Source organism: Empidonax traillii, unplaced genomic scaffold, assembly GCF_003031625.1.
Source record: "Empidonax traillii isolate 1590-97213 ecotype Southwest subspecies unplaced genomic scaffold, ASM303162v1 scaffold19:size3308961, whole genome shotgun sequence".
Classification (NCBI taxonomy): domain Eukaryota; kingdom Metazoa; phylum Chordata; class Aves; order Passeriformes; family Tyrannidae; genus Empidonax; species Empidonax traillii.
Genome location: NW_020955212.1, coordinates 2,313,741 through 2,341,076, shown reverse-complemented (window position 1 = coordinate 2,341,076; position 27,336 = coordinate 2,313,741). Strand labels below are relative to the sequence as shown.

Below are 27,336 nucleotides of genomic sequence, written 5' to 3'. Positions count from 1 at the left end.
TTACTCTGACTTCAACCTCCTCTGCTCCCTGCTTCAGTTCATCTGGGGGTTACGTCCTTCTTTCCGATACCAGTTCCGCAGAGGGGGAAACCAGCTGCAGCAGCATCGTTGAGATCAGAGATGTGGATGCCAGCAGGAACTCTGGAAAGTCCCCGTGCCCCAAATGATATGACTTGGTCTTCTTTCAAGTGGTAGGGAGAAGGATCCCTCCGAGCTGGCCGTTTCCTCTCGAGCCTTGTCCCCAGCCCCGTTGCAGCTCCGGGGCCCAGCAGCGCGGGCGGGTGGCTGTGCCCGGTCCCCGCCTCGGAGGGAGGCAGGCGCAGGGATCCGGGCTGCACGTCGGGGCTGGCCCCGACGCGCTTGTGGTGGGAGAGCCAGACCTGAGAGGGGCTGGCCTCTAGCAGATGATTGACATTAAACTGGGTGAGGTTTCATGTTAAATGAAAAAAAAAAAAAAAAAAAAAAAAAGGAAAAAGGGCGAGCGCAGGGGAGGGGGTGACTGTGGGAAGGGGGAGAAGGAACTACTGTAAGAGTAAGAAAGTCCTGCCCAGCTGTTTGCGAAGTTTAAGATTTCCTGTTTCCCCTGCAGCGCCGAAGTGAAGTTTTCAGTGAGTCACCCGCGGTCCCGAGCAGCGGAGCGGCGCAGCCCCGCTCCCGGCCGGCCCCGCCACCGCCGCCGCGGCCTCCCCGCCGCCCCCGCGCCCCGCCCGCGCCTCGCCGGCCGTGCCGATCCCGCTCCGCGATGACTCCCCGGCTGCCGAGGAGCCTGCGGCGGCTGCTGCTGCGCCTTTCCCTCTGGGTCCTCATGGGCAGTTCGGTCCCCGCTCTGCTCCGGGGTAAGTGCACGCCGGCCCGGACTGCCTTTGACAGCTGCTGGGGCCGGAGGCAGCAGCGGAGCGGGGCGGGAGGGGGGCAGGAGGCGAGGGACGAGCGACAGGCGTCCGCCGAGGGAGGCGGGGGACACGGTTGCTAAGTTTTGAGGCTGGAAGCATTTCGGCGGGGGTGAGCGTGTTTGTTAATGGCCCTGCGGGAAAGTAAGCGGGGAAGAAAGGACTGGGAATCTCGGGGTTTCGCGGCCAAAGCTGAGGTCCGTCCGTGGAGGGAAGAGCGGCGGGGGAGAAAAGAGCGGATTTGGCAGGAAATCAGCAGGGTCTGCTGGGGCCGGAGGAGCCTGGAGAGGGCATCTCGGGAGCTGCCTGCTGTCGCCGGGGGAACGAGCGCCCGGCCCTGCCTGCGGCGGCTGCGGCAGCGCCTGCACCTGGTGCCGGCCCGCACCGTGTGCCCGGGGGTGGCGGGACCCGCGGCCCGCGCCTCCCGAGCCCTTCGGAGCGGCTCTCCCTGCACAGCCACGGGGGCAGGGCTGGAAGGTGCCTCGGGTGGACATGGCTTGAGTCTCTGCGTGCCGGCTCTGCAAGCCGAGGGCCGTGTGGATCTGTAGTTGGTTTTCGTGCGAGTTTCTGCCAACAGCTGAGTTTAGCCGTGACTGTGAGCAGTTGGACTGAGTAGCAGTCATTCCTGTAGCACTGACTGCGCATGTTAACTCACTCTTAATGACACTTTACATTCCTTACTCTGCTTTTACCGAGGCATCCTTAGATAGGTTTTTGAGGATGTGGCTTGCAGTATTCTTCATATCATAATTTATAAGGTACTAAGAGCTTACAATTCTGCTGCAAAAACAAGGTCCCTGCCCTGAGGAGCTTTCCGTCTCTATCCTACCAGTAGTTACCCTCATCAGTGAACTAACATCTGTAACAGCAAGGTTAGGCCCTAAATCATGATGCAACACAACTGGTGAACCTGAAGAGAGAACAGCAGATTGCAGCAAAACTGCATCTGAAACACTTTTGAAGAATTAAGTAGGTTTATGAGATGTCCTGTGATATCACATCCAGTTTTAGTCTTCGTGTAAGATGTGCAGACGATTGGGCTGCTACAAATTTTGCTCTGTGCCCTCTATTGTCCCTTGTGGTCCATTCATGGTCCATAGTGATCTAAAAATTGTGGCTGAAACGTAATAATATGAAGTAGATAACCCTTGTATAACTACTGCCATTAGCTATGTGCAGTTACGAATAACTTCATGCTTCATTGATAATCCTGTCAAAGTCAACAGGTTTTACATACCTGCAAAGTTATTCATGGAAGCTGAAACAAAGAATTGTCAACTTTACATTGTAATTGTGATTAGCATAAGCACGCCTTGTTTAGTGTGAGTTAGCAAATTAGAAAACTTAACCAAATATTCAGAACTACTAGCTGCAAATAGGGAACTGCCCTTGTTAGAGAGGCAGATAGTTAACTAACTGTTGCTTCGAAAACACATAAGCAAGCTTGGACAAACAGATAGGTAACTAACCGTTGTGCACATAGACAAGTGTTAACAAGAAAGCCAGAAAATATGTCTTACGCGTAACTAAAGTAGAATGCTATTGTAATGTGTGCTTAACAATTTAGTTTGTCAGCTAGTAACCACAAAAATGTAAAAGTGTATGACATTTATGATAAAATTGCTACATAAACCCACTGAAAATGTGAAAAGGCAGAGGTACATTTGTGGAGTTAACCCTGTGTCCTCTCCACCAAGGTGTTAATAAAGATACTTTGGTGGACAATCTGTCAGTTTATTCCTTTGAGTCAAAGTTTAGGGCAGAAGGTAAAGAGAGTGTAAGAATAAGACACTATGGTATCCCAGGACTCAAAATTATATTTTTTTTTTATTTGAAGTATGCAGCTTCAACTAGTGATTACTTTTATTTTACCCCAGCCCAAAATTTTTACAGATTCCCCTTGCAAAAAAACTTTAAATTAAAATGCTCCACTTTTGTTAGTCTTGTGATATTTATTATTATACTTCCCCCCCCCCTCCCCCAGCACTCAGTTACAGACAGTCTCAAACTACGGGAAGATTTTTAGAAGTGGACATAGCTTAAAAGTTTGTTCTTCTTTCTTGTTGTAGGTCCTGTGAGGAATTAGTATGTAGACTGGCTACAGTTCAGAATTTTTCATACTGCTCTTCATCTGCACCTTACAATAACCAAAACTGAGCAGACCTGTTGTCAAACAATCTATCCTATAGCTCCTAAAGTTGTTGTAATAATTACCGTAGGATTCTACTGTGATTATGACAGGCAGAGTTGGTCAGAAAACAACGGTTCTGTGGGGCAGAAAGCATGAGGTTTGGTTGGTAGTTATTTGATATCAAAATGAAAACTATAGCTGCCAAATATTTTGGGGAAAACAAAATAGAAAAAAAAAAATCTGCTTACTTTGTAAGAGCTCGGCAGATCAGTGAGGGTGAAATAGGAGAGATATCAGTCTCAGAGGAGCTCAATTCCCAGGTAAGCCTCCCAACCAGCTGACTCTTGTTAGATAGGTTAATAAAGCTCCAGACAAAATTTCATTTTAATGTTCTTCACAGAAAAATATTAGACAGAAATGTCACATTCCTGCAAAGACTCTGGAAAAACCCACAAGTTCATGAACAGGCTCAATAGGAATGATCTGCTTTGAAAAAGATGCTCTTATGTCCCATACTACACACAAACAATTAAAGATTTTTTTCCATAGAGTAAAGGGACAAGGTGGGATTTTTTTGAATGACTGTGAATGCTATACTGAGGATTTAATCAATAAAGGGCAGTGCAAAACAGCAGTTCCCCACATAAGAAATTGATGCTGCTGCATCCAAGTGAATATCAATCTGTAATTTATATTTGTGTTATGATAAGCAGAAATTTGTTTCTTGGAATCATCTGTTCATCTTTGAACATCAGCAGAACTTAATATTTCCATTCAGCCAAACTCTACTTGCCTTAGTGTCTCTTTAATTTTTTTAAAGCTATATCATAGTTAATTTTATAGTGTGAAAATCAAATTTAAAGCTTCAGATATTTGCTAGAGGGAATTAGGAGAAAAAACATCTTATAACATGATGGAACATGTTTGTAACACGATTGAGTCTAAAATGCATTCCTGTCCCCCATTAAAAGTGGCAATTTTTCAGGTATTTCAGGAGGTAAGTAGGAATAGATCAGAGATATTATTTCATTTTCTTCTATTTATGGGGTATCCTTGAATTTTAGGGCTTTTATACCTAAGACTTTGAAAAACACTTTTATTTAATTGCTATTTTTAGGTCCTTGGCATTAACATGCTTCTATAATATATATTCAGGTGGTGAATTCCATATAGGAATGGTTTCTATTAAAAAATGATGAGCCGGATCTTAAGCTGCTACAAGTGAATATATTTCCATTAGCATTAGTAGAGTTACATAGAGTTTTAACAGGTTTCCTGAAACAGTTTCTGAAGCAATTTTTAAAAAAGGGGCAATGGAATAATTCAGATTTTTTTCATATTTGTAATATTTTTTCACTTGCATTTTATGAACACTTACTATTACTTGACCTACATTTAGCCAAACAACTTTGCTTCAAAGTGAAATGTTCCTTTCTGGAATGAATTGTTAGTTTCAAAGATTCAGAGTCCTATAAAGATCTCCTTGTCACTGTGACAAGGTTAACTCAGAATTTAGGAGCAAATATGGTGTCAGGTTCTTACCAGAAGAAAAATTCCTGATGGTTTGGTTTGTGGGGTTTCTTTGTGGGCTTGTTTTTTTCAAAGGCTTCTAGGAAGGAGTTGCTCTTTTGTGGGGAAGGAAAAAAGAGTATAGTATCACTGTAGCACCAGTTTTTGGAGTTTCCGATGCTTATATTTCCTCTGCAAGATATTTTTACAGTGATATTTTTTGCATTTGTAGCATAGGAACTTTTTTGTCAGTAACGTATGTACGTGCTGTATGGACTTTTCTAGCATTCTCTGTCACTTCTCAGACCTCAGAAGAGCTGTGCCTTACTTTCAGTATAGCCAGAATGAGCAATACCAACTGGTGGGGCCTAACCTGTTACTCTTGGATTTTGCATGACAGGGTGCATTTGTATCAGCGAGGTATGAAATATTATCACAAGTGCAGTGACAGATTTTGATCTGAAAGTGATCAGTGCAGTCTTCACACTGGCTGGCATGGCCACAGTTTAGAGTAGGTAGGGCAGTGAAAGGCAGGGCTTCCAGCCACCTTTGTGTTCCTGGGATCAGCAAGAGGGAGGTGTTACATTCCTGATCTGCCCATGGTTCCCACAGCCCTTCTGGCACCTGGTGAGCTGAGGAACCAAAAGATGTTGTGAGGCAGGTGGGAGACCAGTGGTGCATCATCTCCTTTGCCACTTAGGAGCCCTTTGTATCAGGGGAAATACCCAGGTAGGCACATCCCAGGGAGATTAGATAGTTTGTGTCCCCAGAGCATTGCAAACTCAGTAAAATTGACTAAGAGATCAACCAGTCTGTGCAGATGCTGGACAGTACAAGGGATTTTCACCATGAAGTAGTGGAGAGCCAGCCCTGATTAAAAAAAAAAAAAAAAAAAAGAGTTGGCAGAGTCCTAGTCTAAGAGACTTAGTGCTGAGATTTTAGTTTACTTACCAAGTCTTTAGCCTTAAATTTTCTTGGTGTTGGAAGGATTTTGTTTCTTTTTTTTTTTTTTCCTACAGGATAGTGGGAACTGTTTTTTAAACTCTTAAATCAAGAGTGAAAAAAAAGGTGACGACAAAAGAATAACTCTTAAATCAAGAATAAAACAAAAGGTGATACTTGTGCTTTTTTATGAAATCTAATTCTATAAGGTTAAAAGAGATTAAAATTAATCATAAAGAGTATGCTTTGGTTTTGACAAAGTCCTTTTGAAATTTAACTTCCCTGACAGGTGGAAGTGAGTATTTAAGTACTGTATTAAGAAACAGTGGAGCAACTTCTTATTACATGCCATCATTTGTGTTGTGTCCATTAGCTTTTAGGGATTTAAGCAGAATTTAAATTGAAGCATGTATTAAAGAGTCTGCCCTGCAGTTCATATGGATTAATGTCCGTTTGTTTGCATTGCTGCAAAGTTTAGCAACTGTTTTAGATTTTCAGAAACAGTAACATTGGCAGTGTTAGGGGAAATACTAGTTGTTGGTTCGTCCATGTTTGTGTGTATTTTTTTTAATATGCCATTTCCTTGCTCTTTCTCTTGCTGTGAATGCCATTGTAATTGTTGCAGCTGGAACTACCTGTCATTTTTCATATGGATTTTAAAGCCTTTTCACCTCTGGGAAGATCAACAGGGGAAGGAGGAGTTTTCCTCTGCTCAAACAACTGGTATTTAGAAAGAACTTCCTGCTGGCATTCATCCCTGAGTTAATCTGGTTAGAATTAGAGCTGGTTGAGAGTTTTTGACACTGTTTTTCATGGGAAAATGCTGATTTGTCAAAACTGAAACAATTTGTGGAAATGTACCAGTTTCCATTAAACTTTCATCAGGAAACCTTTTTTTTTTTTTTTTTTTTTACCTCTTTTTTCCTTTTTTTCTTTTTTTCTTTTTCTTTTTTTTTCCTCCATAGTCCACAGCGAAATTTCTTATATAGAAAGATAGAGAGAAAAAGAGCAATAATCATTAATCAATAATTAGAATAAATACTGGACAATGTAAGACAGGTAGGCTCAAGTGCGTGGTCTGACTCACAGAATGCACACTTGAAACTGGAGCTCCCCCTATCCACTCTCCCCAGGATGCTGGAGGCCTGTCACCCTCTTGCTGTGCATACATGCAGACATCCCCACACCCACCACTTCAAATGACTTTGGTTTCACTCTGATTGTGAATATGAAAATGTATGAAATGTTGAAGCACTTTGGGGGGCAGAAAAAACGTTTTCCTGACAGAGTTTTTAAAGCTGACCTGTAGCCATGTGTTCATTTTCTCCTTGTTGGGTGGGAATGGCAGTGCTCTGAATGACTGCTGTCTTCTAGTCTTTGTTTCACATCATAATAACAAGCTGTATTCAGAAATTTCTGTCATGCAAAGGAACCACAGTTTTGATTGCTAACAGTCCTTGCAGCGAGATTCCAGGATTCCAGTTCTCCACTGGAATGGTATTTTGTTCTCCACTGCAAAATGGTATTTTTGCAAAAATTTGACTGAAATGAATAGATTTCAGGAACAGATAGAAGAGTCTGCTTACTCTAAAGCATCCTTCAACTTACAACCCAGGAGGTACATCACTACAATGACACCTGGGATTAACATTGTGCCTTTGAAATAGCAATCTGAAACCAGAGATACTAGAAAGCTGTCTTCTGTTTCCTACTATCCTCCCTTTGTACCCCACAGTCCACACCCTCGTCTTTGTAAGTAGATATCTGAGCCTTTAAGGTAAAAAGGAAAGATTTATCAAGCAGCCAAAGCTGTAAGTTCAGCCAGTGATTTGAAAGTCACACCACATTCTTTATAGCTTGTTTATAGGGACCGCTAATACAAGTTTTGAAAGATCACCTCTGCCCTCTGTGCAGCTGATCGGTTCCTCCGAAACATTGCCTGTCAGCTTCATTTAATGCAGCATTTAAGCTCAGTTAAAAAAAAGTGGTCTATGCAGGGGACATCTGAAAATCTGTATTTTGTTCCCAAGTCTGTGGTGGCTCTGTCAGGTCTTAGAGACTTCTTTCTGTTAGAAAAGTGAATTGAACACTCAGAGAGCAGCGGGAAGGTCTCACAGTTTTACTCCTCGAAGCAACATTTTCCAAGTAAAGACCCAAGCGTGGTTCTTACGTGCCTGGGGCACTTTAACAGGTCTCTTTAAAACCTAGCATTGTGCAAATGGAACTCATGCAGGGCCAGACTGTCAGCTGGCATAAATCAGCTTACCCTGTTGAAGGCAAGGAACCTGTCCTGATTTATACCATCTGAGAATCTGGCCACAGAATAAATAATAGGCAACTGTATGTTATGAGGCTGTAATTCCCTCGAGGGGGCTTTTGTGGTATCAGTCTTGCAAGAGCCAGAGTGATCTGGTTCTCTTTCTTGGAGCAAAAGAGTGATTTGCCTGCAGTTTTTTGAAGTCCTCAGAACACTGGGAATAGGAGATTTCAGACAGTCAAGGGAAAAAGGATACTTCTAAACTTCTTGTAAGGTATCACTAAGTATTTCTGCCCAGAAAGAGGCATGGGAGGAGAACTTTGGAGGATGCAGATGAATTGATTTGGGATAGGTAGTCCAAAAAAAAGATAAATATGTAAGGTTCTCATCGAGATCAGGCCTTTCCTTTGAAAACACTTGTGTACATTTCCTAAGCTGTCAGCTGTCTAAACTGAAGCTCCCTCATCACTGATGAGCTTCTAGTGCCGGTGTAGTTAATAAGGAAGAAAAGTGGAGAATGGGAAATGAGGACTAAGGGGCAGATGCCTCCTCAGAATGTGGATGTAATTTTTAGTTTTGTTTAACATTTCACCCAGGAGGGTCATAAGTGAGCTGGCATTCATTGTATTGACTTAGAAAGAAAAGGGGATTCTGTTATGTTTACTGAGTGCTGACCTGTAGTTCTCCTTGGTCTAAATATTTTAGATGTGAGATACAGGTCAGCCAGCTGTCTCTGTTTTTAATCCTGCTGTGGATTCTGCCGCCCAAAATGGAATTAAGTTTATCATGGGTATACGTCACCTGCTGGCATGGTTAGGTGGTGCCCGGGGCTTTTGGATGATAATGTAGCAATTTTGTAGATTTCATCTCAGTAACTAATATAAGCACATCTTTAATGTTGCTGTACAAGAGGCTGAACTTTGAAGCAGACCACAGATGATTACTAATGGTTTATCGCTTCTGGTTATTTTCGGGGAAGGAAGCAGAAGCACCTGTCTGGGATTCATGTGTGTCTCAAGATATGGATCTGATCTGATCCCCGAGTCTAATTACTAGCTTAGATACTACTGACAACTCGTTATATAAAGTTGCAGTGCAGCAGTGTTTTGGATAGCACAGCTTCGGTAGCAATTTCAGAAAGGTCTTAGTGCTCAAAGGAAGATAAAATATCTTATTATTTCGACTGCTACCCTGGTTTTAGTGTTACTTGGCTGTCCTGAAAAACTTCCATAGGGTTTGGGAGCTCTGTGGCAGGCGTAAATCTGAAGTCATAGTTACATCAGGACTTAGCATACTTTCAAGTGCTGCAGGACATTGGTGTGTGTGAATAATTTCTGTACATTAAAGTGCATGCTTGGGGAAATAGGATAGATGGAATTACATTTTTTTCCCTTCTCAGTTTTTTTCTCCAACTGCATAGTCTCTTAAAATCTTCCTCACTATGCTGTTAGGGTCCACTGTGCAAATTCAGGGTGCGCTTCGGATGCTCCACTCTCAGCTCCATAACTATCTTAAGCTTTCCTGTAACGTGACTGGGTAGTGATTTCAGGGCATCCCATTCTTCTTGAGAAACTTACAGAAAGAGTGCGGGAATGAAGAAGTAAATCTTTGTGTGTTTCACTAATGGGAAGAATTTAATGAGATTTTGAACAGCACAGATTTGTCAATCTGCAATCAGGAACCAATGAAGATTTCAAGAGGAGAGCTGCCATTTGCAGGTGGTGGTTGATCTTTTATTTCCTTTGACTGGTTCTGCCTGCAAGTGTGCAGCAATTACCCTTCTCATTTGTCTCTGGCAGTCAAGGAGATCTATGATTCTGCAGTGACTGTGCTGTGGCAATTGGCCAGCTGCCCTGCTGTGTCCCTTCTACCTCCCCACAGCTCCCATTACCGATTTTCACGGTTGCCTTGCCTCCTTTTCCTACAGTGGTTAGAGCTTTTGCCCTGAAAGTGGGAGACCCATGGTCATGTCGCTGCTCAGCCTGAGAGTATCTAAACCCCTTCAATGAAGGGCTCTGGAATGAAGGATCCTTGCTGGCTAAGACAGGGCAGAACTTTAGAGGCAGCACTTTGCAGAGAAAAGGCTGACATGTGTGTGGGTGGTCCCCCAAAGCATGTCACAGGAGAAGAAAGCCTGTTCCCTGATGGATTCATTCATTATTCCAGCCCCTGCAGGGTGGCTGATATTCTCTCCAGGGAGTTCATAGCACAATAAAGAGAGACTTTACATACAGAATCTTTTTTTCCTTTTTAAACTGAAAACAACCGTTTCTCATCCTCATGAAAAGATCAGAGGGGACCATGTAATAGTCATGACTTCGTAAGCCTCTTTATTTAAGCTTTCACAAAGTAACTAGGTCAGCAATACATGCTTCTGGGCTATTGAATTTTCCTTCTTCCCCTCAGTCTATTCTTCCATTTCCTCACCCAACTTAACCACAAAGGAATGCCTTAAGTCAAAAATCTGGGAAGCTGATCCTTTTATTGCATTTGTAGTATTTTCATCTGGTATGTACAGTGCCAGACCATCAGGCTTTCAAAGCTATCATAGCTCAAGTTTGCATGTAGACAGGAATACTACATTGTCTGGTTATAACTAAAGCCATATCTGCTTTATCTTTGCTCTGGATAATAGATATAGGAAAAATTCAGCAGGAAGAGATTGATAAACTACTCTGGAAAAGAAGATACAACCAAAACATGTTTCTTTTTTTTTAAATTTTTCTTTCTCCATCGACTTCTTGCTCACACACTCCTTACTTCCCACATTTTGTACTTTTATCTTGAGATTTCTGGCTAGCTGGGGGCTTTGCTGTTCCCACTCCTCCCTGAAGCCACACTAATATCATGAATATTAGTGCAAGAAGCAGCCTAGGGCTTCTTGTATGTATATGTCCCCTGCCTTTAATGTGTATAAAGGAAAATAAAAATGTGATTCAAATTAAATCACCAATATTCCAGAATTGAGATTCAGAATGAGGACTTGGGCATATCCCATTGAATTGCTTAAAAATATGCAATATTTTAAAGTATCTGTATTAGGCATGAAAGCTCCTCCTATACAGACCGGAGGTGATTGGAGGCTCCTTCTTTTGCATGGGAGGAGGAGACAAGATTTGTTTGTCAGTTAAAAGTACAACTTTTGCATCTTAACCTATGGTTAAAGCAGTGAGCTGGGAAATGAGAAGCCTCTTACTCTCTGGAGACCCAAACAATTTCATCCACTGTATTTTTGGTGCTACCGTTAAACTTCAGTACATTTATTTATATTACTATTTTCACAGTTTCAACCAGTGCTACTTAACGTGGCAAAAAATAATGCAATGATGTGTTAATTACAGCTTCTATAGACAGTTATAGAACTTGTGGGTAGTTAACAGAGATTGTTTCAACACTTGTCTATTGAGATTTGGAAATTGAAGTTCAAAGAGAGTCATAACCACTGTTCTTTCTCGACAGAGATTCTTGATTAAAGCCCTCAGAGCATCCAGAAATTCTCATCAAACACCCTGTCAAGTTCAATAAGATATTAGCACTTTTTTTCTCCCCTATTTTTCTCAGGTTAAGAGGCTGTGTGCTATGAGCTTGGTGAGGTGCAAGGAAGCTTTGGTAACTTGCCACTGTTTGACCATTTAAGACCTAACTCTTTCCTCAGTTGTCCACATATGTATTATTCATGGTTCAATGAATCTGTACCTTCCCTAACCAGGCTTTTTTGTTCTGGTGACTTGTAATATGATTATCAGGCACATACCTACTGGTGGTTTGAAGTCAGAAATATATTGGCTTTCTCACGGGTGAAGGTGGGTATCAAATGCTAGAAGCAAACCACTAATTATTTGAAATATCTTACTCTTGAAAGTTAATGACAAGGCACATTTACCACTATCATTACCACATTCCTAGAAATAGAAAACACTGACACCTGCTTTTCCAAGCTGTTGCATAACATAAGTAGTTAGACTACCCATAGAATCACTACTTTTCCCTTCAAAAGGTGTGTTTTGATTTAAGTTTCCATTTTGTGCTTTTGAGACTGACAAGTAGTTTGCTTTTACCGGGGCATCTATTGTCCTTAGGTCTGAAGTGGGTAGGGAAGGAGGAGGTACTGTTTGTTTAGGGAACCATGCTGTCTTCTCAGCATTTGCAGATAACAGTTTAATGTTAAGGATTTCCTGCCTTTTCGAAATGATGGACTGTTGTGGTTTTGGGCATATGAAGAACAAAAGAATTAGGAATAGTAGCTGCAGGTGCTATTCCCTGGCTGGGTACAATTTTGGTAGATGTGCAGGCACTTTGCCACCCCTTAATAAGATACCAAAAATAACAAACACCAGCAACTGGGAGCATTTGCCTCAAGGTAAGGGTAAGGTAGAGTATCCTAACTAAATCTTCTCTGCTATGTTAAGCTGTGGGTAGGAGAGCACACGTGGAAGTTTACCGCTGTTAGTTGATGGAAAACAACCTGTTAAGCTGTGCTAACTTGATATGTTAGACTCTCTGGGGGAGGATATTTTGAAAGGTCAACAAGATCCGTTCCAACAAATCAAAGCTGTAGGTGAATGAAACTACTCCAGAAAAAAAAAGTGTGCATTTTTAACAAAGAGGTTACTGTCATTATTAGAGCCCTGGCAAGGGATGTGATGGACTTTCCAATGTGAACCTCTAAATCAAGACAGGGCTTTGCTTGTTATACATATACCGACATAAGTTAGGGCTTTGCAAAACTAACTGAGTGAAATGACTTTACTTGCAGAAGACCAGACAGGGAATATCATCCACAGAGTCACAGTGGTTCTGTAACCTGTAGGTATGTGGTACAGCAAGTTCCAACCACCAGGCTGGTATCACTCACATCCCTCTCAGAATTAAGACTAGCATCTCCAGACATAACAAACAGTTAAACTGCTCTGCTAACTAATGCTATACAAAGATATTTCAAATATGCATCACTTATAAAATTTTACATCCAAGGAATTAAAAAAATGTCTCTTTTCCTACAGAGCACTTTCCTCTGGTATAGCCTAAGCTATTACTGTGTTTGGAAAGCTTGGAATTGTTTTCTTTTATGAGAACACTTTTAGAAACATGCTGTGGTCTACATGAGCACAGTATTTGTGAAAAATGCCAAAGTGACAGCTTTAGAGAATGAGCTGCCCATGTCACTGAACAGTTACACCAGAAACCAAAACAAAACATGCAACTGGCTCTTGCTGTTTAAAGGGATGCTGAGTGGCTCAGCTGCAATGACCATGTTATGCACAGCCTCCTCAATGACAGTTGTTTAAGTAGTATTTTCATGACATAATTACTAATCTACTTTGCATTTGATTAAAATTATCTAGGAATTTTGTAGAAGGCTTTAGATGTCCTGCAGGCTACTACTGATTTCTACAGTTGAATAAGTGGCCTCCAGATGAAGGATGAAGTTGTGCTATGACCAAAATCCAGAAACATTCAATGACTCTAAACTGTTAAACATCAGCGAGTATAATTTGACATAGCAACATTCAGAAATCACAGATTAACATCTGCTGAAGCTCTTATCCTATTAAATTTAACTAGAATATGTGACAGTAAACATCTTCTGTCCTGCAGTAACAGAATGAGGAACATTATGTTGTGCCAGAAATGAACTTTGCCATTTAAAAGTTTATGAAGTGTCATCATATTTTGTTTTCATAGTTCTCAGTTGTTAGGAAAAAAAAATAGTTGAAGTAATTGCATGAAGTTTGAGATATTTGGATGAAAATTGAGAGGCAGTGATAGGTTCTGAGCTGCTGCTTAATACCCTTGCTCTTCTGTTTCTGCCTTATCTCTTCCCAACTTCCTCTTCAGTAGAAGGAATTGTTTTGTGGACACTTAAATTAGTTTTTTCTTTGTAATGTTTTTTCTAAACAAGCTTTTAAGTGTATATGCTGTCTTGGAGCTTGAGAACTGAAATAGGGGATTTACAGTAACAATGACTGTATCTAAAGCAGCTGGAAGGGGAAAACCCTAGAAATCCAACTCCATGTGTACATTTCAAATTTACAATTTTATTCTGCCTCATCATAAACAAAGTATAAGAGCCTGCAGTCTCTCACACATCTTCAGGCAGGTAGACTAAACATTTTAGACTGGCAAGTCCCTTCCCTCTGAGCAGCACCTGATGTGGGAATGTCCTCACCTTAGATTGTAATGCCAGCCCTGCTGTGGGCTGGTTGCTGCAAGCAGTGAATTGTATGGAGTTAGAACTTTGTATTCCTACATGAAGGTTTTTTAGTGTCCAGGTTAATTTTTTTTTTAATGCGGGGTCTTACCTGTGGGACCATGCACACAGATAGAAGCAATTGTCCTTAAAATACACAGTTTTATAGTATAGTAAATTGATTGTTTGCATGTGATTTAGAAATAATGGCAAAGATAAGGACCTTTCAGTGAACTTTGAAGAGATGGATTTAGGGGTAAAACACCTACTTACTTCAGAATGAGCAGGTTTCACATATGGCTTTTATTTTCCTTTAAGCCCAGTAAAATTTCAGCCTCGAGTAGAAATGAAGGAGCTGATTATTTGTTCTCTTGTTTCAGCAGGATGGTATTGCCAGCTAGTGATTCGCAGTCTCAAAGGTAACTGGAGGGTGTCATTTGCAAATGCTTTAAAAGGAACAGCTTATACCCGGGGGGATATGTTAGGAAATTTACCTTTGGCAGATAAAGGAGATGTTGCTTTGTTGGGAGAGATACTTCTTTACCGAGAAATCTCATAACTCACTAACAGCAAGCCACAGCAGTAGGATTTCTGCAACAGAAATCAGCAAAAGAAAGCTTTCCTGAGGTTGAATACCATTAGAAGTGTGTGTTTTTATGCATATGCCCTTTTCTCAATACTTAATATACAATTCCCATTAATAGTTGTGGAAGTTAGATACATCTATCAAGATAACATATCCCCAGGGTATTAAATTCTCTTATTCTGCTTCTTTGCATGTAACTTGACAGAGACAAATATAACCATCCAAGCTCCTGTATTTGAGAGGATGTGTATTTTTCCTCAAATCTGTTCAAAGTGATTCTACTCCCAAGAGATTACACTCGAGTCTAACTTTCCTCTGGTTTACTATTTTAGCTGAGCTGAAGGATTATGAAAGAGTAATTTCTTTTTGATACTGTTTTCCTGAATCTGTCATTCAAAACTTGTTGTGTGGGGACAGAATGGTTCATAAACACTATTTTCTTGGAGGAAAATGGCTTCTCACAGTAAAAAGGAGCTCTGAACAGAGCTTCCACATAAACATATTTGCCCATCAATGACTGACAGAGGAGCCTCTGTGTGTGTTAAGAATGTGGACTTATTAAATGAGACTTCTTATTTGGAAACAGTTTTTCAAATAGAATAGGAAGCGTGGATTATATTCAGGTCTAGAGAAAGAAATTGCATGGAATTCTGTTTTACCAGAATCTCTAGATTATTTTGTAAACTAGTATCATAGTAGGAACATCCTCTGGTCAGAGGATGCACCTTAACTTAAATCCAGGTCTCTCAATTATTCCTCAAGTTTATAGGTCTTCAAAAAGCTAAACAAAATTAGGTCTTTTATGCTCCTTACATTAATAAGTTGTCTTTTTGTATTAAGCTTAAATCAAAATCCCCAAATCTTAAATTGTGACTACAAATTTTGCATGCATAACATCCTTGTTTTTGTTTTGTTTCCTTATTTGTTTGTTTATAGCTGGGAGGGACAGATAGTGGCAGTGAATGCACTTTAAAAAATCCTGCTAATATCCTCCTTTTATCTGGAAAAACAAATATTTATAAATCCCTCTGCATCATGTAACTGTGTAAGGATTGCAAGTTTGAAAGCACAGTTGTCTGGTTAATCCATTTAAATGCTTATTTTCATTGGGCAGCTGTGAGTCTTTGTGTGCACACAGCTTCTCCCCATACTTACTGGTGTGTTATAAAATGCCACAGAAATTCTGGTTTGGTTCAGTAGCAACCGGTGTAAACACATACAGTGTTTTGTTGTACAGGATAGAGACTCTCGCCGTGCAGACCTCATCCTTGCTTATGATGGCCTTCAGAGCTGTGGCTGAAGCCAATTTGCTCAGTCACTTCCAGTCCTGGCTGTATAGGTTGCTGAAATCATGCTGAAAGAATGTGGGTTCTGGTTCGAGGCACAAAGCACCCCCTAACTCATGACTTGAACATACTCCAGCAGCTGACACAAAAGGTGTACTTGTGAAGGGCCAATACAGAGGCTCAAAATGGAGTTGTGCATGGAAAAAGAGAGGGCAACCTCAGTTTGAATTCCTCTGCCTAGGTAAAATTAAAACACTGAACAGCAGTCCTGCAATTTATATGCTCCAAACCATGCCATTGTACCTGAAATCTTTTTATGTCTCACTTATACTCTTTGTGCCCCTTATGCTACATAATTATAAAGTATTTCCTATTTGTGAATGTGACACTTAAACTGATATTTGAAGAGATGCAGCCCATTCCAATTACTGTGTTATATTTTAAGACTGCTTTTGATTTATTTTTGCCATGTGTTGGTTTTTTTCTAATTCCAAGTCTATTATTTAGGTTTGGCTCTGTTTGACTAAAGTTTCATTCTTTGGTCCACAGGACCTTGTTTCCAGTTTTCAGAAAAGAAATTGCAGAATCAGGCTCTTTGAAAACAGAGATACAAGTTGCAGTTCAGCTAAAATTTCAGAGCAAAAAATGAAACTTTGTTTGTTTGTTTGTTTTGCAGAGCATTTTCTGAAAGTAGTGGTAGTGTCAGCTAAACGTTCATCAGGCTTTTCCCCTGAAACAATGAAGAATTGGGGTGCCCGGTTGAATTTTGTGTCCATAGTACAGAAATGCAGCAAAATCAGATGTTTTGCATCAGTCAGAGGATATATGTGCTTCACAGTACTCTCTGTCCATTTTATGTCTTTCCTCTTGAAAAAAATTACATTCTAAAACCAAGACTCTTTCTGACTCTTTAAGCATCCTGTGAAGAGGAAGCATCTCCTAGGTCTCTGTACGGCTGAAGAAACAGCTACAGAGAGTAGTAGCTCTCTTCTTAGATGTCTCAGGTGTCTCTGACTTGAGACACCATACGTAGTTTTTCTATACTTTGAAGTCAAAATAACCTGAAATCTAGTTTTGTAGTGAATTTAAACAGCTATGAGGCCTGCGGTGCTTCTGCAAATATTTCTGGGGAGAAACATTGATCCTTGGAGTGCTGCCTAAAGTATAACCCATGAGGATGAGTCCTAAGCAAGTCCCATCTGCCCTTGCAGTGATGATGCCCGGTGGAACAGACTAACCACAGAGCCCCCGTTTCTTCTCTTGGGAGGGCTGTGACATCTCCTGTCTCAGAGCAAGTAACATCTGAAACCAGACTGTAGGGTTGGAGACAGCAGCAGACAGCAGGTTCTCCCACGTCCCTCCCTGGTGTGCTGGGCAGCGTGACCTTGGCCCAGAAGTAAGTAACTGCAGCCATAGATCCACAGGGACTTTTCTGTGCCCTCAGCAGTGCTACTGCTGCTGAAATATGCAGTTTTTCATAACCCTAGCTGTGGGTTGCCGCTCCTCATACCACATTCTTCATTGTGTTTGTGTTGTCAGATAGGCGTCTAGACTGGAGAACTCTTCTGGGTGAAGTTGGCCTTTGGAGGGGGAGGGAGGTGTGGTAAGGTGCAGTCTGATTCCTCTGTGAGGGAAGAGAAAGTGCAATGAGGGATGTGAACAAATAATGAGCAGGGGAGCATGACTGCTGTTTTTTGCAAACTGAAACTGTTTGTGCAGATATTTCTCTATGGCCTCACCAGAGAGAATGAGAAAAGGGAAGATCTTTTGTGTTCACGCTGCTTAAGAAATAAATTAGTCATTTTTCTTAAAATGGTCTGAAGACTTCTCCATGAGGCAGACAATTGTTATTCTCAAAATATATGTTTCCTTGCATCAAAAAGGAACAACATTAAAATAAGATGTCAGAAAAGGTGTGTGAATGTGAGAGGGGCTGTGCCATGGCATCCCCAAAGGAGGGATCTACTGAGGGCTCTAACAAGCTGCATGTGGCAGGCGCCATTCAAAAGGGAGGATGGGTATGATCTTCTGACTTTCAAACCTGCCAGGAAAGTGTGTGTTGGTAGTTTTAGGGGATATTTGTAAAGCAAATAAAAATAAAATTAAAAGCATAAAATGGCAAATACAGGAGTGATACATTTTCTGATTCACCAAGTAACCTAGCTGTTTCAAAGGGTACCTGGGGGAGTCAGGCATAACTTCAAATTTCCTCTTTTGTATCATTTGTCACAGTCTTAATTTCTGTGCATCATTTTCACTACTTTAAAAAGCAAGAAAAAGTCTACCCCCAAACTAACATATTTCATAACCTTTCCTGGAGGTTTCTTAGAGACCAGAGAGGGTTTGCAAGTGTTTACCAGTCTCCTCAGTCAACAAACAGTATTAAGAAACATCTACTGCTCTGCATAAACTCTTTATAAGGCACAGCAGCTGCTTCTAGATATTATTTACATGGTTCTGTCTGTGTTTTAGTTACCTTATTCTGCTCTTTTGAATACAATGAAGGACATACATTTGGCAAGAGTTTAACTGTATCAAGGGTTAACTTTAGTAGGAGTCAACCGTATTTTCTGGAGAAGGATTTGGCTTTTTGCCACCTGAGTTGCTGCATGCTGCCAGTGTAGAGAACAGTCTTCAAATAATTTCCATTTTGCATTTGGAAGAGATGATTTTTTTTCTGTCTATCCAGCCTTCCTTATTACTGTCAAAAATGCTGCAGGTAGATAGTCAAGTATTGTGAAAGATTTTTTTCACATACAGAATTCAGTCTTCTTCAGCTTATAGTTGATTTAAAAGTAATTGAGTAAACCACAACTTTGTGTGTGGTTATTCTCATTTTTTAGATTGACTAGACTTGTTCCTAATGCAACCTGTATCAAGGTAAATAAGCTTTAGAAGGATTTGAAGGATCCACATGCAAAACTTTAAAACCTTCACCCCTTTAATTTAATGCATTAAACTTGTGTGTGTATACCAGGCCAGCACTTAGTTACTTGAAGCCGTTTGGAAAGTTAGGCAGGATGAGGCCATATACTAAATATGAATAAAGCCCTGTAAGAGTGTCATTTGTGAGTGTTTTGGCCAAGCATGTTACTATTTTTGATTTCTGTGTGTCTTTGGTTGTGCAGTGGTCTGTGGGAGCTGAGGGCCAGGCTCCATCTGCACAGCACGCTGTGGTGTTGCAGTGATGAGCCAGCACAACAGCTGTCTGTGTAAGGGAGAAATGGGAACTGTACCCATGTGCCCACCTACTCTGTCCATCCCAGGTACCACAACTGCAGTTCCCCGTGGGAAGGACTAGAGGGTTTGGCAATACAATATAGCAGGAAACTCCTAACACTTTTGAAATTAGCCTTTTTGCCTTTACCATAGATCCTAATGTTTTCCACTGCCCAGAGGTTTAGCAGAAGATGCAGCCATTTGCCCTGAGACTTCAAAACTTCTCTGCTTTCTTCCCACATGTTGCCTCTCCACTAAGGGTGCACCTAAAAAGGCAGGCAAGATTGTCTTTGCATTAAGCAGATATCACAAGACAAGACATTTAGGACTGTTAGTAAGTTAGAAAGGAATGCCTTTGGATAAGCAGCATTGATACATTAAGAATATGATTAATTTTTTTATGATCTCTTGAATTTTTCAGTTTGTATGTGACATTGAACATGTTCAGTAGCGTGTAGAGTTCAGGATGTGTCTCTATTGAATACTTAACAGCTAATAGAAATAGCTGAACCATAATGTTATTAGAAAATGTTCTAAAGCTCTGTTCCACCTGTACTGGGTAGAATTCTGAATTTCCCTGTTGGAAACTGGAGTTTAATAAATAGACCCTTGAAAAGAGAGTCAAATGACTCTTTAAGGTGGATGTTTCTTATTACTCTTGTAGTAAGAGAGATAAAGGGAAGAAATATAAATTAAGCTGTTGGAGGGAATGTGTGCCTCCATCAGGACACATGATTCACCTTCCCCATCACCCTTACAAAGAATGACGAGCCTTTTTATATTTTGAAATAGGTTGCTGGTGGTGGTGTGACTATTGAGGGAGCAGGACTGGAGAGAAGCATGTTACTATAAACAGGCTTTCTTAACTGACTGAAGGAAGAGGCACAGTGGGTTCAGAAACTCCATTCAAACTGATTAGAAAATACAATTGCATGGGTTTTTATTGTTGAGTTTCTGTAGCAGAGAGAGGAGATACACTTATGTTTTACTGAGTCAGAATTGTTCCTAATTGTGTATGTTTTGAATGTTGGAGGATTTTTCACAGAGACTCGTTTGTCATGAAAAAGTGCCACAGAAATAACTGTATAATGATTGAATCACTGCTGTCTATTTTCAGACCTATAAGTTGGAAAAATAATGTTTGTATAAAGCTGAAGTGTTTATACTCTGTCAGCTCTGTTTCAAGTGAAGTAGTGGCAGCTTTCATTGAGCAGATGAGAATACAAAAGGAGATGAAGATGCAAGAGATGCTTTTTATTGCACAGGTCAGAATTAGTTAAGCAAATCTCAGTTCTGAACCATGAATCATGCTTATTCCAACAAAGTAGGAAAGCTGTTTTTGCTTATCTTGAGAATCAGATGAGCATTGATGTACTCAATATGCACTGTGTGTCTGAAGACACAGGAGGGGTTAAACACTAAAGATAACTTCCAGTGAATTCCCAACTTAATGCATTATGCAGAAAAAAGCGCTAGACCCTGTAGTCATAGTTGAATAAATTGATCTTCATGTTATATCACTTACGATTCTTCAGTGCTGTGTGCTGTTTACCAGCTGTGTTAGGGAGGCTGCGAGTGAAAGTCAGGGGAAGATGAAATGTCCATTTAAGAGCCCTATGGGAAGCCATCATTTAGATTTTTTTCAGCGTCTTTGCCCAGAGACAGTATTCTTTTGTTCCGCCTACCATGGAGTGCTAAACAGTGCCCAGAAAATGTGGAAGAGAGCTGCAAGTTAAAAATCCACAGGTAAAAATCCATCTCATTATTTGAGGCATCACAATAATGTTATTTTTATTCCCTGTTTTCAGAATGTGGTCACGCTTCTATTGTTAAGTGCTGAGCTGGAGTCTCCTCTGACCTGGACTACTGTCAGTCAGGAGTCCTGGCGGCGAGCTCTGTTCTTAGGCATGTTTGAGGCAGATCACTGCTGTGCCCTGTACCAGAGAGAAGAGCCTAGCCCGTGATTAAAACTGCTAATGATAGCTCATTTTGGAAAGAGCAGATAAAGATAGTGTTATTTTAATTATTTAAATACAAAAATTATTTTTATCTTCAAGATCGCCATCTTAGTATGCTGTTCCCTCTCTCTTTTCTCTGCTTGCGTCCCTCCCCCCAAGCTCCTGCCAGATTTGATTCTGTTTCTGTGTCAGTGCCTGCAGCAGTCCCTGAAGCAAAGTTTTGCCAGTTCCACTTGCTGTTAAAAGCCAGGCACTTCCACTGCAGGTTAAATGAAGTTTTCCAACTCCTGCTCCTTTTCCTTTGTTTTCTCCCTCTGCACGTAGCTTCCCTTGTGCCTTGCCTGCTGGTAGGTGAGAAATGGTGGTTTCCCAAATTCAGTGCAGTCCATCAGTGTCCTTCCTGCTGTGAACCAGTTTTTCTGCTTTGGCCTTCCTTCAGCTGGGGGTGGCCAAACTGCTGCTGGTCAAAAAGGGCTTACCTAGTCTGCCCCCTTCTTTCATAGCAGACTTCTCAGTCATGGCTGAAGACTATGTCGTAGCTCACACACACCTGAAAAAAGTCTGTGGGCCCCACCAAATCATTCTTCCCCTCAACTCATAGGGACTGCTTTGTGGTAGGATGGGTTTCAGGGCTGTACGTGCATCTCGTTGCATTCACAGTTGTTATCTTGTCATCTGATAGGTGTGACTTGCATTTTTTTCATATAATGGGAAAAAACCATTATGAGGCAGGGAGAAGCCATGACATGCTTCTCCTCTGAGTACTTTGCAAAGAAATGTGTTCACAAAAAGGAAGTTATTTTGGTTTTTATCCTTTACTGAGCCCTAGTGTGGTCTGATCATGCACAAAAGCGACACAAATGTCCCACTTTGCAGCTGAACAAAAGTTCAACCAGCACACTTAAAGGCACATCTCTAAGTACTGGCTAAGGCAGCTGTTGTGCTCCCTGGTCGTCAGTGATCTGTAACTAAAATAGAGGCTGAAAGATTCTGCAAAACAATCTGTAGGAATGTGGTTTTCTGGAGTCCTGCCACAGAGATAGTTAAATGTCTGGTGGGTTAAACATTCATGGAACCTGTTTTCCTCTGACGTATTTTAGTTGTGCTTTAAAGATAGCTCTTTGGCTTTACAGAGGCTGTTTCAGCACTGTTGATAATCATTGCTGTTAATCTTAATAGAAACAGACACAGAATCGTGAAAGTCCTGTACCCATGGAAATCCTGCTGGGGTAACTCGTAGTTGAGACAAGGGACTGCAGCCCAAGGCAACGTCCAAGACAGTATGAACTACATGAGCTCATAGTCACATAGCAAGTATGGGGGTATGTACCAGTGACACTACATTTCAAATCAGAAGGCAATAAGCTTAGAATTGGCAGCTGTAACTGAAAAATTGAAAACACATATTTCGTAGGGTTACCCCGAAGGTGTTATGATGGGAGTTACTAGGTGATCTGCAGTGTTGCCAGCTCCCGTGATTGGATGATGAGTAATACAATAGCTGACATATCTCTTGAAGATCAACCTCATGGATTCCAGTGTTTTATTTTTCTTTTTATCTTTTCTTTTTCTTTAGTTAGACAACCCTTCTTCTTATGGCCAAAAAAGCACTCTTAGAGTACAGCCAGCAACGGCAAATAAAGGAGAACCCGGCAGTTGTTTTTTTGATTTCTCAGGGCTTTTTTCTTGGTTTTCCCCCCTTCCTTTATTTCCATGATCTGTCTGACTAGCCTTGTGATTTTGTAACTCGTAATTTTTTTTATCTTCAGGATTGATTATAGTTCCGTCTTTTCTTCCTTGTATTATAGCACTAAACATAATCAATATAATTAAAAATAGCTGTCAGGGTGTATCCAGGTCTTAAGGCAAAGCTCAGATCATACATTTTCCATCATATCTGACTCCAGATTTCTTCTCAGGCCGTTTGCAGTGTTTGGTTTCAGCATCAGATAGAAGAAGTCAAACTTGGCTTTAGCTTGGAACTAGATGTGTTATCACAGTGGGCATGGCCAAGCTGTAGTAACGAGCAGCACATCAACACTTGTTAAAGCATTATGTTAATATTAGGAAAAGTAAACTGCAGTCTCACTTTAAATCAAATGTTGAAGCATGAAATAAAGTTTGTCCACCTTGGGAGTTTATCCAGTATCGTGAAGTGCCAGAGGCATGAATAGAGAGTCACTGAACTGTCAGCCTCTGTTACAAGAATTCTGGGGAGAAAATATGGATGTAGTCAGCTATGGAAGTCCCAAAACCCCATTAGCTTCTGATAGTAATTTAACCTGATCAGAAATTACCTGGCCTTAAATGCCCAGACTTTTGCTACTGTTGCTAGTGATTAAATTAAGGCCTACCACACTAACTTACAAACTTAAGGTTTGTGAGGTTTGTGACTTCACAGTAGAGTGCTGATTTCCAGATGGCTTTTTTTTTTTCTTTCCCTCCTTGGAAGAGGTCCGAACATCTTTTCATCCATTTGTTCCAATGGGTGAGTCTTGGCAGAACCTGGCATAGCTGGGGACAGCGTAGTAACAAGCCTTGTCTCTCAACAAATACGGTGTGCTTGAAACAGTTTACCAGGACCCACCTTCATGAGGCGTTTGGCTCCAGTGTGCAGGCACTAGAGAGAACTGAGTCATGTTTATGGCAGAGGCATCCATCATGACACAGCTGCCCAGTGAAGTACAGAACCATGTGAACTCAGAGCTAAAAGCCGTGTAGATGCAGCAGAAGTCTTTGCAGTTTGAGTAGCAGATGTCTTTCCCCTACGTTCAGTTGAGAGATATTCGGCATCCTGCCACGTTTTCTGTGTAAATTTGGGTGAGTCACTTCATCTCTCCCTCAGTTTTGGTCTGTATTGTTCACCCAGGCTTTTAGGACCATAGATTTTTTTCTTTCTGAGCAGAGGGACAGTCCATCAGTATCAAGTTGTTTCAATCATTACTGCAACCTAGAAAACTTTGATACAGCTATTAGTTTCTCTTCAGCTTGTGGTGAGTAAGAGGTACCATCCAGAAGAAATGAACAATTTGCCATAATGATGATTATGTTAACACATATTTCATAGAGCGCTAGATTCAAGACCTTTTGAGATCCTACCATACCTACTTCAGTGAGGCTCAGTGAGGCTTTGTTCCTCTGCATGGCTTCTGAGAGTTGTTGCAACACATATAATTAAGAATAAGAAATTTTTACCTGGGGCTTAAAATTCTGTGAGACAGTACATAGCACCAGTATTCTCCACCCATGTAAGTGCTCCCAGTGTCGTGAATGGAGTGACACAATTCCCTTGTACAGAGTAGCAATGTTTATTGACATAAACCAGAGTTTTAACAGAGTTTGACTGTAAATGTGACAGTGCTTTAACAAACTTCGATGGCAAAGTACACTTGATTATTTACACTTGATTGTTTACAGAGGGCAAGGTGAGATAAAACTGTGAGAGAGACCCTCCAGTTGAGTCATGAGGTTCATAAAGGACCTCCTTGTATTTTAAACCCCTTTCTGAGGGGTTTCCATGTGTGGCTGAATTCAGACCTAGTTCCAGGCTTCATCAGTGGTTTATATCTAAAGGATTATATGTGCACAAGCCATACTTTATCTCACTTAGCTAAGATTTCAAAGTTTCAATGTGCTTATTCCCAATTCACTTACTGAATATTTAATACAATAAGGATTCCCTCAGCCTCAGGGATCAACCTTGACATGCATCCCTACTCAAGGGGACATTCTGGCGTGCAGCCCACTGCCGTGCAGCAGAGCTCAGCGGACCCTGGGCTGTTCCCTATTTATGGAGTAAGATGATTGACTTACAATAATATTTGCATACCAGCTGTATTTTGGTTGGCGCATGCTCAACTAGTCCTCTGCTGCAGAGTTAGTTTTATGGCCCTCAGCTATTGTGTTGTTATCTGTCTTCTGAGAGTCCAGCTTAAGCCAGGTGCAGCCATCACAACCACTGCTGTTAGCTCTTGCTTAAACCAAAACCAGGAGTGGGGGTTGGGGGAAGTACATTGCCACATCCAAACCATCCCTTCTGTGTAGGACCTTCTTCTATACCCTTAAAATAATCAGGAGTTTTGCCACTGATTCCAGTGGCAGTAAGATCAGAGACTTTAGACTGGTACCAGAGCATGCTAGTGGTGAGAAAGATGTGTGACTGAATGGAGGGGGAAGACTTTTCTTTCAGTCTCTCACAATGGCTCAGAAATCCACTGAAAATGTTAGCAAGAGGCCTTTTTATTTAATTCTGGAAAAATCATGTATATTTATTTCCTGTAATAAAATATTCTAATGGTAGTAAAGAGTGAATTTCTAGAAGGAAAAAATTGATTTCTCAGCTAATTGAGGAGAAAGGGGGAAATTACAAATCCCTGGTTGATTATTACTGGTTGACTAGCAACATTTGGCCACAGAAAGCAATATGAACATAGTTTTAACATGCAGGTGGCTACAAGAGAAGGCCTGTGCTGTATGAAGCCCAGTAACTCCTTAAAGTCATCCAACCTACTTTTCAAATTACAGTACAAAATTAGTCAGACTGAAAGTGTTGTTGATTATCTGCTCCACTTCAGATGGTTGCATATTCATTTTAGCTTTAGAAACAAGTTTGTGTCAGCGTTTTCTGTTCCTTATAGTCACATTGGCTTTTCAAAATAGATTTTGAGCTAAAAGTACATTTCCTGAAATTCATGCACTGGTACAAAAAATACCTCTTTCCTTACTGCTGCTACACCGAAGCAGATGGTCAGTACTAAGACTCGGAATCGGTCATTATTCGATGCCTGGGTGCAGAAATGTAGCTGTTGGATCAAAGTAGACTTCTAGAAGACAGGCTGTCATTGCAAGTTAGTCTGAGTTCAAGCCCCCTTGAGTTAGCCCAGTGAAACTCCTGTAGCAGATTACATAAGAGGCACGGATGCCCTACTGCATATCCAGCTTGAGTTTCACCTGCGACCTCTGGCAGACCATCTGCCTTAAGCTGAAAGGCAGTTCCAGTTCTGTGTTCTTCTATGTGAACAGTAATCAGAGTAGGGATGACACCTACGTTATGCCTTAGCTTAGTAAAGAAAAACTTGCAAAACTTGTCATGATCCGTGTTATAATGATGTCACACACCCAATGTGCATTATCACTAAGGTATCCACAGTTACTTCAGCACACAGACCATAATGCCATTCTCTGCATGGGGATATGCTGCCTGTGAATAATGCCAGTTCCTGAGTGCAGAGGAGCTATTTTAGTGCAAACTGGTCTTGGAGAAAGATGATTCTGCAAATTACAAAGCAACTTTTGCTCCATCTGAAGTCAATAGAAGTTTATGTCACTTTTCAAATTCACTTTAATTAACCTGGTCTTGACACCGTGGCACTTGACTTGTTGTAAAGAAAATTGGTAGCTGTGAAAGATCAAAGATTTTCTAATTTAAGGTGGGAGAAAATGTTTGCTGCTGCTGAAAACCTTATCTTTGTAATAAGCAATAATGCAACCTGATAATTTACCGTTATTGAGTTTCCTTCTCTTTATTTTTTTTTTCTTAAGCGGAATTTATGTCACCTGTAGACAGAAATAAGGAAAGTGGATTGAAAATGCCAAACCTATGCAAATTTTGTGACGTTAAAGTAACAACCTGCTCAAATCAACATCAGTGCAAGAGCAACTGCAACATCACTGCTATCTGTGAGGAGACTAGTGAAGTCTGTGTTGCTGTATGGTAAGTTATTTTGTCATACAGGTGGGAGCACACCACATCTAATTCACCATTACTTAGTACTTTCCTTAACTGCTCTGATATTCACAATGTGCCTGTTCTCTCACCAGGCTTTGCTCTCTCCTTTCCAACTCGTATCTGTGGTCAGCATACCGAGAGTTGTTTGAGGTTAACAATTCTGATATGAAATGTTCTGGGGACTTTTTTCTTCTAAAACAGTTCTGTTGCAGCTTATGCTGTTTTTGGAAAAGAGGCATGGTTTTGCTTAAACCATTAAGCTGCATCCACCCGCAGCACTCAGAGTAGAAACAGATTTGAGACTCAAAAGAGGGTTGTGGTGACATTTGCTGAAGAAAGAATTCTCTCTTAGGTTTCAAAGTGAACTAAATTATGTAGATAGGAGGAGGCTACTATGTAGATAGAACAGGAAGCTTATTGCTATGTATAGGTGGAAATACTTTCTCTTAATTAAAAAAATTCTGTGTATTTAGTGACTTTGATGGAGGCATGATGCCTTTTATATAGCCTATGGCTTAATTCAAAGAAATCAAGAGTTTATGAGAATGAGTTGTAATACTTTTTTAGGATTTCTTGACTCTAAACTTGTGTTCCAGTCTAAAAACTGAGGTTTTGCCCTTCCATAAATGGGAATCCAATC

At 40.9% G+C, this 27,336-nt stretch overlaps 1 protein-coding gene across 1 annotated transcript in view; it reads left to right on the top strand.

The window, feature by feature from the left end:
• Positions 1-521: 521 nt before the first annotated feature.
• TGFBR2 (transforming growth factor beta receptor 2) overlaps positions 522-27,336 on the top strand; it is a 59,361-nt gene continuing 32,546 nt past the window's right edge. The window contains exons 1-2 of the mRNA XM_027897766.1: positions 522-836; positions 26,510-26,681. Of these exons, the coding sequence (XP_027753567.1) occupies positions 743-836; positions 26,510-26,681 (266 nt within the window). The 5' untranslated portion in view covers positions 522-742. The remainder of the gene's footprint in view (positions 837-26,509; positions 26,682-27,336) is intronic.